General features: G+C 39.7%; 1 protein-coding gene across 1 annotated transcript in view; it reads left to right on the top strand.

Annotated features, from left to right (window-relative positions):
• Dnah8 (dynein axonemal heavy chain 8) overlaps positions 1-13216 on the top strand; it is a 343384-nt gene that overhangs the window by 159898 nt on the left and 170270 nt on the right. The window contains exons 32-37 of the mRNA XM_074082285.1: positions 237-299; positions 2552-2652; positions 5101-5238; positions 5414-5654; positions 8925-9124; positions 11887-12040. Coding sequence (XP_073938386.1) covers positions 237-299; positions 2552-2652; positions 5101-5238; positions 5414-5654; positions 8925-9124; positions 11887-12040 — 897 coding nt within the window. The remainder of the gene's footprint in view (positions 1-236; positions 300-2551; positions 2653-5100; positions 5239-5413; positions 5655-8924; positions 9125-11886; positions 12041-13216) is intronic.

The following is a 13216-nucleotide window of genomic DNA, read 5'->3' as shown; positions in this document are numbered from 1 at the left end:
CCAGCGATTATTTTGTATATACTTTGCTGTATGCATATATACTGTGTAGCGTATAGATTTATATCACAATAAAGTGATTTTGAAAAATAAACGAGAGCTTCAATATAGGACTGAGTTAGACTACTTAAGTGAAAAAATAATGCTTATTTATTTAAGAGGAAATATTAGATAGACCCAATAAATAGACAAATGCATCTAATTAAGAATGAAAATGGAGATTATATTATTTCTTACAGGAAGGACCCATGGTTCCAAATATTCCACCCCAAGAAGCTAGCAACAGGCTACAGATATTTCAGGTAAAGCCACTTTTTTTTTTGTTGTTGTTACATTGACAATGTTTTCTTTCTTTATGTTTGTTGGTGATGGGGCTTGAACTCAGGGGCTCGAGCTTACTACTTGAACCACATCCTTTTTGATCTGGGGACTTGTGTTTTTTGCCTGGGCTAGCTAGCCTTACACTGCAATTCTACCTGTGCTGGGTAGCTGGGATTGTAGATATGAAGTACCATACCTGACTTATTAGTTGAGATATGGTTGGCCTTGAACTGCTATCTTCTTGAACTCTGCCTCCCAACTAGAGATTATAAGTGTGAGCTACCAATACCTACGTTGCAGTGTATTATTTTTAAAGATTATTTCAGGGGAAAATTTATGTTTTGTTTTATAATAGAAAAGTTAATGTTTAAAAATACATACAGGTCTTAATTGTATTCCAGTCTGCTAAGTGATGTCATAGATTCCTTGTCTACATCCCTCCAGGTCCTTCATTGAACCTCTCTGTATTTTTAGAAAATATAATCTTGCCTGTGAACTGAAGTAATACCTTATTCTAGTTTCAAGTATCTCATTGGCTGTATAACGTGGTAAGAATGTATAGTATAACACAACTTACCAACACAAGATTTCAAGTGCTGGGAAATGGTTTTCCTGCTTGTCTTTGTCTTCCTCTTGTATGCGTCACTTTAAGCTTCTCTGCTCCAGGCCGTATGGAACTTCTCGAATCAGATCCACCATTCACCATCTTTCATGACACTCAGATTCCTGAGCACATTTAAAAAAAAATAAAAAAATAAATTACGTGCCTTTTTGAATAATTGCTTTGTTATCTTCATGGGTTCCTCTGTGACTTAGCCTATCAGGAGCATCTGATTTCTGTCCTTCCTGTCCTTTTGCCCTGCTTCCTACAGTGGCTGAAGAATGCATGTTCTTTTCATGTTCCCATCTCCATTCTCAGAAATTAAAAGAAAATGTTTGTCAGATGCTACTGTGTGTCTTGGCCAATAGAAATTTGATCAAGAAATTGTTCTCACCTCTAAAGCTACTAAAATCTCCTAGGGAGACAGCAAGGTAGAGAGATGATTCCTAAACCATGTGAGGAGCACCCTGATCTCATTAGGAGAACTGGTGTCAGGGAAGCAGAGGCAAGAGGCTCCCAGCCCAGAATTCAGCTCTTGGAGAATACAGAGAAAGCTTCCTAGAGGAGGAGGCATCAAAGATTAATCTTGAGGACTAGTTAGACTTAGGTAGAGGAAGGAAGAAAAGCATGCTAGGCAGGATTTGCATTTTGTGCCCAAGCCCAGCAGTGAGAAGACAAGCAGGGAGATTTAGGGAGATGCTAACCGCAGGTAAAGCTGCCGATAAGGGCGGTGGAGGGGGGGGGGCAACTGAACCATTTCTGCAGAGCGCACACCTCCTGGATTACTTCTGTTGCATTTCTGCTTTGAACATGGTTAGTATTTAGCACTTCAAATATAGGCTATTCAAATTCCATTAAAAACATGCATTAACTTTGCTGGTTTAAATTGTTAGAATTCTTTCCAATGCTGTTAAAATTGAACCTTTCATCTTATAGACTCTTGCATATAGAGAAAGCAAGTTGAATATGTTACAATAACACTTTACTCATTGTTTAACTCTGTAGGAGGAGATAGTCGTGAAAAAGTCTGAATTACTGGTTTTAAAAGTGCTATTTTATTACTTTCTGGGGTAGGAACTTGAGATACAGGTCTTCTGGAGTCTACTTAATAAAGAAATAATTTTTAGCTTGGCATGGAGGCTCACGTCTATAATCCCAGCTACTCAGGAGGCAGAGATTGGGAGGATCATAGTTAGAGGTCAGCCTAGGCAAAAGTTTGCAAAACCCTATCTCAACCAATAGGTGGGTGTGTGTGCACCTGTCATCCCAGCTGTGTGGGAACCATAAATAGGAGGATTGAGGTCCATGCAGGCCTGAGTGTAAACACTAAGCCTATCTAAAAATAACCAAAGCAAAAAAGGCTGGGGCATGGCTCAAGTAGCAGAAGGCCCAGTACCAAAAAAAAGAAAAATGTAGAAAATGGATGCTTTGAGAATGCTTGGAAGTTAACTTTCCTAAGTGCTCAGCTTTCCTGGCAGCTTGATAGAAATATAAACTTGCTCCACCAGCCATTGTCTCATGGACAGTACCAAATTAGCCTCAACCCAGCTCATATCACAGTTAAGATAAATTCAAGTTTCATGGGATCTGAATTAATTGTATTTTAGTACAATGTAAAAATCTTTGTTATAGGCCAATTTTGATGATCTCTGGAGGAAATTCGTAACTTATTCATCTGGCGAACAACTTTTTGGATTGCCAGTGACTGACTATGAGATTTTGCATAAAACCAGGTAAGTTTAGATAACATACAAGTATTACATGCTGGAAGAATCGTGTCCCTGTCGAATCCTTTATTGTTCAGAAAAGAACATGGTTTGGAGCACTCTTAAATACCCCTCTTAGCCCCGCAGTTCCTGACCTGTTAGACACGTAGGGTCCACATGAAATAGAAAGTTCTGGAGAAGTAGAGAATACATGGGAAAAATCCTAGGGATGCATGACTTAAACTTAGGTTATGTTTTACCTTTTCTTTTCAGCGGTTTTGAATATATCAATGATTGTGCAGAAGTGTTACAATTTTAAATCACTTTTTAATTTAGAGGAATAACCCTCCTTAGCATCTTACTTTTTTGGTGATATTGGAATTTGAACTCAGGACCTTACACTTGCTAGGCAGGTGCTCTGCCACTTGAGCCATGCCCCAGCTCTCCTTTATCCTTCTCATTGCATCTGTGCCAAAGTGCTCAAAGACACAGAATTTATTGAAGTTGATGACCAAAGAACAGCCTTGATTTTGAACCTTAGATTAGGATTTAAGCAAGTATATTTAATGGAGCATCCAATGTAACTTTCCCTGAAAACAGCATTAAGACAATGCAATAGTTTATTAGGGTGTTGGCTTTGGCAAAGAACTTCCTGTTGACTTCCTTCAGTGGCAGCAGGAGAATTTCTTGTCAAAACAGACGTGACAAGATGTGCCCTCATTTTCTGAGGACAAATGAGTACTTTAGGATCAATGGTTTGATACTCTCTTTCTAAAACAGTTATTCTCCAAACTTGACCTGTTAACAACTGTGCTAGAATTGCTGATAGCTGAGCCGCGTTGCTGATTTGTTGACTCAGGGTCTGTGATTGGTCCCTAGGGACTCTGCAGTCACACATTCTCTAGATGATTCTTACACACACTCAGTGTGAGAGTCAGTGTGTCAGCCTTGGGTATAGCAAGATGAATCATCGTCACCATTTACCCCCTGGACCAGTGGGCCATCTTTACATTGGCATTTTAAAGTCGGTGCGTAATTTGCAGAATGACATAAAGTACTCTTTTTTTGTGTGCAGCTTAAGCCCAGGGCCTAGTACATTAGGCAAGTGTTCTACCACTGAGCTACACCCCCACTGCTTTGCAGGCACTTTTATTAGAAAATTTAATAAGAACTTAAGTAGTGTGAACCTGAACTTTTACTCCATCATGCTGAGGCTTGCAGTTGCACAGACACGAAATGCAGACCATTATTTGAATGCTCCTGACTCCTCCTCAGCTGTCATGCACAAACCTGGAGCTGAGCCACCTGGAAACACTGGTTTCAGATCCATCTCCAGGGGACCTTGGACATTCCCTCTGATCTCTCTCGCACTTACATCATCAAACCCATGACTGTTGACAAGTCACTTAATTTTGTTGAAGAGAGAGCAGTCCTCTTCCTTGTACAAACATCTTCCCTTTTAGTTTTGATTGATCAATTTAATTTGGTTTTTCACTTCATCTGTTTCCTTTGAATAGACATCTGCTTCCAGTGCCTATCCACTTATGAAATGTATCAAATGACACTTGTCCAGACGTCATAAATAATGAAAAAAAAGTTATCTTTTTCAGAAAACAGGAGGTTCTAATTCTTGTGCATGATATTATACAATGAGGCCCTTGCCTTGCTTAAAATCTTCTGTTCACTTGTAAATTATTAATTTTCATAAAACTCACCTAGGTTATCATGATCCAAAGGCCCACAGTTTGAGATTTCACTTACACAATCATTGTCACCCTCAAAATTTAGTCTTCAGTGCTGCTTTCTCTCTCTAATAATTTTTGGGAAACTTACTCCTTTGTCATTTTTCTTCTGTTTGCTGTTTGAAGAAGAGAATGAAATTTCCTGAATTCTTTGCTACTTTAAATGAAAGCTAAATAAGCAAAAGACTTCAAAAATGGTGTCTGCAGAGTTCTGTGCTTGTCTTGTCCTGAAAGATGACACAGTTCTTGCAGATATGCAATAAGAAACCAGAATGATTATTTCTTCACTATTGTGGCCCCTGTTAGGAGAGTTCATCCTTTTTCTCTTCTCTTGTGGTTAGCAGAGGTGGCAATAAGCAGCGAGTGATAATGAAATAATTCCTAGGATGGTGGAAAAGCAGAATGCATCAAGACCTGGAAAAACAAGATAATTCAGATCGCAGTATGTGACTTAGATTTATATAAGGTCCAGATTTTTCCTTTACAAAATAACCAAACCCTTTGTCAATGTCAAGTTACAGAATGACCCAGAGTGCATAGGAACCTAACTTTATGGATAGAACTCTAGCAGAGTCTTTGTATTGGAAGCCACTGTCACTGTATGTGCATGGTGCCTAAGAGACAGTGTACACATAATGTATGAAATGTTGATAGAATGAACTCAGCCTAGCCAGTGGAGGATTTTATTTTAAACTAATGCATTATGTGATGGCTTAATTATTTTTTCCCTCAGAAAAGAGCTCAACTTGCTGCAGAAGCTGTATGGGCTGTATGACACTGTCATGGGCAGTATCAGTGGTTACTATGAAATCCTTTGGGGAGATGTGGACATTGAAAAAATCAACGCAGAATTGCTGGAGTTTCAAAACCGGTGAGTGTCAGTTGATTACCTTGTTGTTTTCATAGTTCTGACCTTTTTAGGGTCCTCCAGGTATTTCACAAACATATATATGTGTATGTATTTTCTGATGTATTGCTTTTTGTACCTAACACCTCCTTCAGAGAAGTGCAAAGGTGATATACTTTTGTCTCTTTCTTTCTGAAAGATGCCGTAAGCTTCCCAAAGGACTTAAAGATTGGCAAGCTTTCTTGGATCTCAAGAAAAGAATTGATGATTTCAGCGAGTCTTGCCCTCTGCTAGAAATGATGACCAATAAGGCGATGAAGCAGAGACACTGGGATCGAATCTCTGAGTTAACTGGAACCCCATTTGATGTGGAATCGGACTCTTTTTGTCTCAGAAATATAATGGAAGCACCACTCCTCAAAAATAAGGATGACATTGAGGTACGCAGGCTCATCGGGTCTTATCAGTGGTCCTTTAAGAAGGCCTCCTTTGTCTTTTCTGAGAATTGCATAAATAGATGTTTTATTTTTATTTTTTGACTTTTATTTTTTTCTTTTAACAATTCTACATATTTGTAGGTGCGTTGTGATAACTCAGTACATGTATACAGTGTGTAATAACTCAATATTAGCATTTCCATCTCCTTACCCTTCTTTATGTTTGGAGCTCTCCAACTCCTCCCTTCTGGTCTTTCATAAACTCTATAATGGATTATTGCAAACCAGTCACCTACTGCGCTGTGGGATGCTAGAGCTTATCCCTCCTTTCTCCTGTATTTTGGTACCTGTTGGCCAACCTCCTTCTTGCCCTGCTTCCCTTCTTGCCTGTGGTACACCGTTGTATCTGCTTCTACTTTGAGATGAACTTTTTAAACTTCCACACAAAAGGGAACTTGTGGTATTTGTCTTCCTGTGACTGGCTTATAGAGGATTTTGAATTCCTAAGTTTGAACCCCTATCATTCTTGAAATAAGAAGGTTTCAACTTCTGATATTTACTCCGTTAAAGTAACTTGTGTCAGACACATTTTTTTTTGTTTGTGGAGGAGCCCTTGGTAGTAAGATAGGCACTGAGATGTGTCCATATTCATAAGACTAGTGTAAGTGGTACACAATGTTTTCATAGAAGATGTGGGAGCTGGTCATATTGGAATTGTGGGTTTATGCTCAGACCCATAAAAATAAGAGAGTCAGGAGAAGAATTTTAATAATAGAAGATTTCTGGCCATGCATTTATTAGAAACATTTTGATGTTAGTACACGTGGCCTGTGACATCTCCAGCATAAAGCTTGACACGAGCTCAGGTTCACTTTCTTTTAGGAATAGACATTTCGTTAGGGATCCTACTTGGCCTCTGTTATGCCCCCACAAAGTGTGGCCTGCTCCTGAACGTTCCTCAAGGAGATAATCTGATTATTTGAAATGCATTCATTCTGGAGCTTCTCAATCTGTCCGCCTGCCCCTCGACCAAACTTCCATTGTGAAAATGTCTGCTCACAGTGTCTGTGTACTGTGTCCTTGGTGAATTCCTCAGGACTCTCTTTCTAAATTTCAGATTCTACCCTTCTTCTTAAGTATACTTTCTCTTAAGTCTGTTAAGTTTTAAAAATTTTCAATTTCTGCATTTTTCCCCTCGATTTTTAATTGGTTCTTTTTGTGACTACTTGTTCTTTTTTTCATTTCTATATTTCTTTCAGTTTTTTTCTGTTCTTTTTATTTTTAAGAATCTATAGATTCTTAAAAAATTTTTTACTTTGCCTCATATCTGCAAATTTCAAATCTATAGTTTTATAGATGCCCTCACTTACCTCTTTGAGCATCCAAAATGCAATTATTTTTAAATTTTTTACTGTGGAAAATTTCAAACATATACACAAATTGGGGTCCTCTTGTTGAAACAGTGATCAATTGTATTCCAACAACTGCAGATTGAACGTAAAGATTGTTTTCAAATTGTTGAATCTTTTGCTCTGGTTTTTTATGTTGGCTACCTCTCTGAGAATTACATTTTTAAAATGGGTTTTGTAGTTCTTATTTGTGAGGCAGACTCATTTGGAATAGTAGGCTTTCAAAAAATGTGACTTATGTAACTTGTTAAAGCTGTTTCTCCCCCTGAGTGCCTTAGTTTTCCTTGCCTAGTGTCTCGTGGTTCCCTCTCCCACTTCCCATCTCCCTGAGCCCAGACCAAGCTCCAGATGTGGTAGTAGTGGCATAACCCTGTAGTGCTATGGTGTGTGGATCTGGATGCTGGCCAGTACTGGGCTGGGGCCACATCACTGTATCTTCCTGGTGCACAGCATCATCTAATCTAGATGACCAGATGGCAACCTCCTCCATAAGTACAAAGATCAAAATCCAGCCCTGATGCCCTCTCAGATAGGCCAGTTTTAGTCTCTTTTATCCCGTGGAACCAGAGGCCTGGCCCCCACTAGCTATGGCCCTGGGCCTGAATTTTAGCTTTACCTGTGGGTTTGCATATCTCTCCTGCTTTTTGCTTGTGATTTAAGCCTGGCTACATTTGTTTTTTGATTTCTCTTTTTGTACTTTATCTATTATTTTAAGGTTTTTGAAGATGGAAAACTGTACGAAATGACCAGAAGTCTTCCATATATATGATTTTGGATTTTCTGCCTTCCTCTGCCTCTTTTTAATAACATATATACACCAAAAGTTTTGCTTTCAAAGCATTTTGCTCTATATGTAAATGTCAAGAAGATACTAGTGAAGAGAACAAAAGAGTTAAAAAGAACTTTGGTGACCATCTTATTCTTATAAGTGGGCCTTTATACTTAAGAATGTAGCAAGCCAGGTATGGTGGTACATACCTGTAATCCCAGCTACCTGGGAGGCAGAAGTAGGATGATCAAGGTCTGAGGAGAGCTTGGGCAAAAGTGGGAGACCCTATCTGAAAAACAAAATAAAAACAAAAGGACTGAGAGCATTGTTCAAGTGGTAGAGTACCTGCCTAGAAAGTGACAGGCCCTGAGTTCAAACCCTAATACAGCAACAACAACAAAAGAATGTAGCCATTCATTGACTGGTACTTGAAATTTTAATTTTAAAACTCCAAATAATTCTAGGGATTGGTTGTTAACTCTTGGTGTTCTGAGCAGACTCTTGGTACTGCCTACCTAGATGCAACCTGTTGGTTCACCACACATGCCCTACCACTAGCCAAGTGGATCCCATGCTTCTATAGGAAGTCCTTTCCTTCCATACAGGATGTCCTCTCCCTTTCCAGCCACCCTCTGCAGAACTGGAAAAACCATGAGAAAAAAGTAGAGTTGACTTTTTAGCAAATGAGATACTCATATTAGGACCAGAATGGACAAGAATATTGTAATATTTATGTGTCACTTAAAAGAGTTCAGAAGGCTCTCATGTCCGTTTTCATTTGGTTCTCACAGCTAGCCTCCAGGGTAGATGGGGCAGCTGGGATTATCTCCATGTTAGCAAAAAACTCCAGTTAGAAATATAATGAAGAAAAGCTAATTTCAGTTCCATTAGCTCATGTAAGTAGTACAAGAAAATAATTAGTAGTCTGAGTCACACGGTTTTGGTGTGGTCCTACAACACAGTAGACTTGGTTTTCTTGGCCACAGAATAACTCACTGAATTAGGTGACTTCTGGGTCCCTTCCACGCTACACGTTCTGTGATTTTATGATGGAATTGAAAATATCCTGACACATTCTCTGATCTTCCTCTGAAGGATATTTGCATATCTGCCATTAAGGAAAAGGACATAGAAGCCAAGATGACTCAGGTGGTTGATAATTGGACAAACCAAAACCTAAGTTTTGCAGCATTTAAAGGGAAGGGTGAGCTTCTGCTCAAAGGAACCGAATCAGGAGAGATTATCACCTTGATGGAGGACAGCTTAATGGTCTTAGGTTCCTTGCTAAGCAACAGGTAATTTTATAATTTGGGGGAGAGGTTTTAATTTGGTATTTAAGATCAAAAGTCCAGTTTTGCAGCGGTGGCATTATATAAGATTTTGCTCTACACTGCTAGTTCTTGTCTCTCCTTATATGAGGTGACTTCAATCTCCTCTTTAATGGTTCTTATCTCTCCTTCCCTATTTTTCCCAGGGTGCGCTACCATAATTATCCCCCTAGGTTAGCAGCTCAACATTGTGGTTCTCCACTGAAGTGACCTCTTCGTTTTATCTCTCTTTTCTCTTTTGTTCCTCTGACTTGTCATCATTGCCCTCTTTGGCTAATCCTGTTCAAGCAGTTACCCAATGACCCACATAAAAGTAAAATATCATTAGGGGTTTGGCACTTATATTTTTAAGGTGGAAAGTGGTCACACCTGTGTTGGATCCACTTTGGCCTGAATGAGGCAACCTGTTCATCAGTGAACTACTGGACCATCTCTGAGGTTCATGTAATGTCAAGTTCAGCTTCAGAAAGTTCCGGTGGGGCTCATATTTGTTTGGGTATTTGCAACCTCTGTTTTCTTAGCTTATTGTGCAGTAGTGCTTCACTAGTCTTCACTCTAACATGCCTAAGAAATACGTCAAGCCTATAATTAGCAGAGGTTACTGTCCAGGGAGCATAGAGATTCTGAATTTCCAAGTTGAGATCCCTCATTAATGACTGGCATCCCCATGACCTCTGGCTCCAGGGGCAGCCTTGTTTTTAGATAATGTACTAATCTACAAAGCTCCTAGTCCAGGGCATTCGGGGTTGAATTTATTGAGGTCAAGATCCCAGGGTGCATCTTCCGCTTTTGGGGAATCTGAGTAATCCAGGCAAAGGTGATCATAAGATAGTCACTGTTCCTGGTAATTCCCCAGGGCTCACTGCACATTTGGCCATCCAGACTTCCTGGATGACAACCTCTTGAGGAAGGGCTTGTAGACTGACCTGAGCAGTGTCTGTGACTAAGGAACTCAGGATAAGAATCTTTGAATTCCATATTTATTTGGATATAATCTGATGAGTATAATACCGATGTATGGTACCAGTACACTCAATGTTAAGGCCTTGATAGAAAGAGAATAAGAGTATCTAAGAAGTCATCTCATTCTGGGAGATTTTTATGCTAGAGAACTTTAAAGCACCAAGTAGATCAGGGAATCCTACTCTAGAACTAACTTCATAGCAGGCAGAGCCTGTTGGCTCTCTGGGACAACCTTCATGTAACTTTAGAAGGAAGTGGTATGTCTCCGTGGGTGAAATATCACCTGGGTTGCAGCACTTCCCTGGTGGTGCTCTGGTCCCATGGGACTATAAGCCTTGGTTGGTTCTACTATATCATACAAGTTGTGCAATGTATATATGGCCAAAGGATAGAAGCTAGTTATGCTAGATTTTACTAGATTATGCTAGATCTCCCTTTTTCATGTTGGGAAGTTATAAGAGAGCAAGAGATGACTCTTATTCCCTGGGTGGGACCATTTCTGATCCTCAATAGCTAGGTGCTTCATTTCCCTGAAATGCCTACCCATGGCATTGATTTTGAATATTTTTTTGTATAATTCCTGCCTTTCAGCTCTAGACCAATGGCCAGAGGAATAGTATACACTGAGAATTACCTCTTATTGTCTGAACAACTAGATTACCTCCTTGGAGTGATTTTTATGCAACTCTCTTTATAACTCAGTATATAACATAGACTACTAGAAAAGTGTGGGTTGTACTCAGGCATCAGACAGTATCTAGAAAACCCCCATGAGTACCTTCAGGATATTTGGTCCTGGATCAGGAAAAGTTTAAAGACCCTAGTCATCAGGTCCTTCTCCCCAGGAGTGCCACTGCAGCATATCAAAATTATTTGCTACTGCCACAGACTGAAGTCAACCTCTTGCAGTCACTGTAGGTAATTGGGATGTTAACTAGTGACCACCCATCACTTCTTCCATGGCATCCATTCTGTTTCTTGTCTTTCTCTGTTCTCAGCTTTATGGATACGTGGTATTCTCATAAACACTTCATATGTTTGTGATGATGAGAAAACAGGAGCTGTGCTATTTGGGGGTAGATATCCTGGATCTCTATTTCTGCACAATCTAGTTGTAGTACTTGGTGGAGTTCTCAGTCTGAGTGGGAAGGGTAAACATGTAAGTGAGCATAAGACCCCATGCTTGAGCCTAATTTTGTAGTAATCTTTCTCCAAATGAACCTGGTGATACCCTAGCCCTCTTCTGATTTTAGAGATCAGATTTGCCCTGTCCCTTTAGAGATGACCTTAACATGAACCCCTTAAGACTGTTTTCAGAAGAAAAATCTCCAGATAATGGTCTCTTTCCCTAGATTCAATAATTCCATGGACAGTTACCAAATAGCGTCTTAAGTGTTGCTCTCACAGGCAGACTCCATTTGGATCTGGTTCACAGAAGTCTAGGAAAAACATATTATTCCTTATTATTATTTATCCCCAGAGGTAAGTGGCACAGTTTCTTAGTTGGACCTTTGTGCCATAAACCTTGGCCCATTTTCATATGCTATGACTGACACATGGGAACAATAAGTGAAGTGCCTATGGTTACCAGATCTTTATTCATAAAAAGCAAAAATTTTATTAGCTGTATGATATTTATTGGGGACTGTCCTTTTCAAGACAAAAGTGTTCATTGCCACAGGAGTGTTTCTCTGGTAACTTGCTTTGTCAGGCCATATGTTTTCTAGCCTCCCTGTTGAAACATGTTTTCCGTTCTTAATTTTTAGATATAATGCTCCATTTAAGAAAAATATCCAAAACTGGGTGTATAAATTGTCCACTTCCTCAGATATAATTGAAGAGTGGCTGGTGGTACAGAACCTTTGGGTCTACCTTGAGGCCGTCTTTGTAGGTGGAGATATCGCCAAACAGCTGCCTCAGGTAAATAGAGCTTTTGTAATTTCTGATGAAATAATTTGGTGCATGTTATCTGTGTGTTTGAGAAAATCTTCCCCGAGATGTGTGGCTAAGTCTTGATTATGCCAGAGGTTGCCAAACTATCGCTTGCTCACCTGCTTAAAGTTTTATTAGAATACATACTCACACAACAAAGTTGCCGACCTCTGATTTATGTTAGCAAGAAAAAGAAACTCACAGTTTCAAACAGTGAAACACCTGAGACTGAGTATGTGGTGCACTTTGAAATTCAGTGCCATGAAACTGTAGGAATTCATCTTTTCCAAGAGTTAGCCTTAAAAAATTCTCTGATCATAGGATTGAGATGACGCTATAGTCTGTAAGCACAAATGAACTAGTAGTAAGTCTATTACCAACAGGTCAGAAACATACTGTGGGGAAAAAGATAGTACTTTAAAAGCCTGTAATGAGGGCCAGGAGCAGTGTCGTCTGCCTATAATCTTAGCTACTCTGGAGGTGGAGATCAGGAGGATCACAGTTCTAGGCCCGTCCCTGCAAAAAGTTTGAGACCTCATCTAAAGCAATGGCTGGGCCCATGCTTGGTGCATGGGTGCATGCTTATTGTTGCAGCTATGTAGGGAAGCACAAATAGAAGGGTCATGGCCCAGGATGATCTGGGCATAAAGTGAGACCCTGTCTAAAAAATAAGCAATACTAAAAGAGCTGGCTGAGTGGTTCAAGTTGTAGAGTGCCTGCCTGGCAAGTGCAAGGCCCTGACTTTGACCCCTAGTATGCCACAGAAAAAAAGTCTGCAATGAAAGCTTTAAAACAACTCTATTAGTGTTTTTTTTTTAGTTGTTTATATATTTATTCATATGTGTATACATTGTTTGGGCCACCTCTCCCCTCCCCCTCCCCACCCCCTTGCTTCCAGCAGAACCTACCTGTTCTGCCCTCTTCTCCAATTTTGTTGAAGAGAAGACATAAGCAATAATAAGAAAGACATGGCATTTTTGCTAGTTTGAGATAAGGATAGCTATACAGAGAGATTCCTAGCATTGCTTCCATGCACATGTGTATTAAATCCTAATTGATTCATCTCTACCAGACCTCTTCACTACTTCCCAGTCACCTTCCCATAGTGACCTCTGTCAGTTTAAGATTACTTTATTACCTCCTCTACAGTGGGCATGTCAAACA

The sequence above is a fragment of the Castor canadensis genome, chromosome 8 (assembly GCF_047511655.1).
Source record: "Castor canadensis chromosome 8, mCasCan1.hap1v2, whole genome shotgun sequence".
NCBI lineage: Eukaryota > Metazoa > Chordata > Mammalia > Rodentia > Castoridae > Castor > Castor canadensis.
The sequence above is the reverse complement of the archived record's forward strand: the minus strand, read 5'-3'. Positions and strand labels throughout refer to the sequence as shown.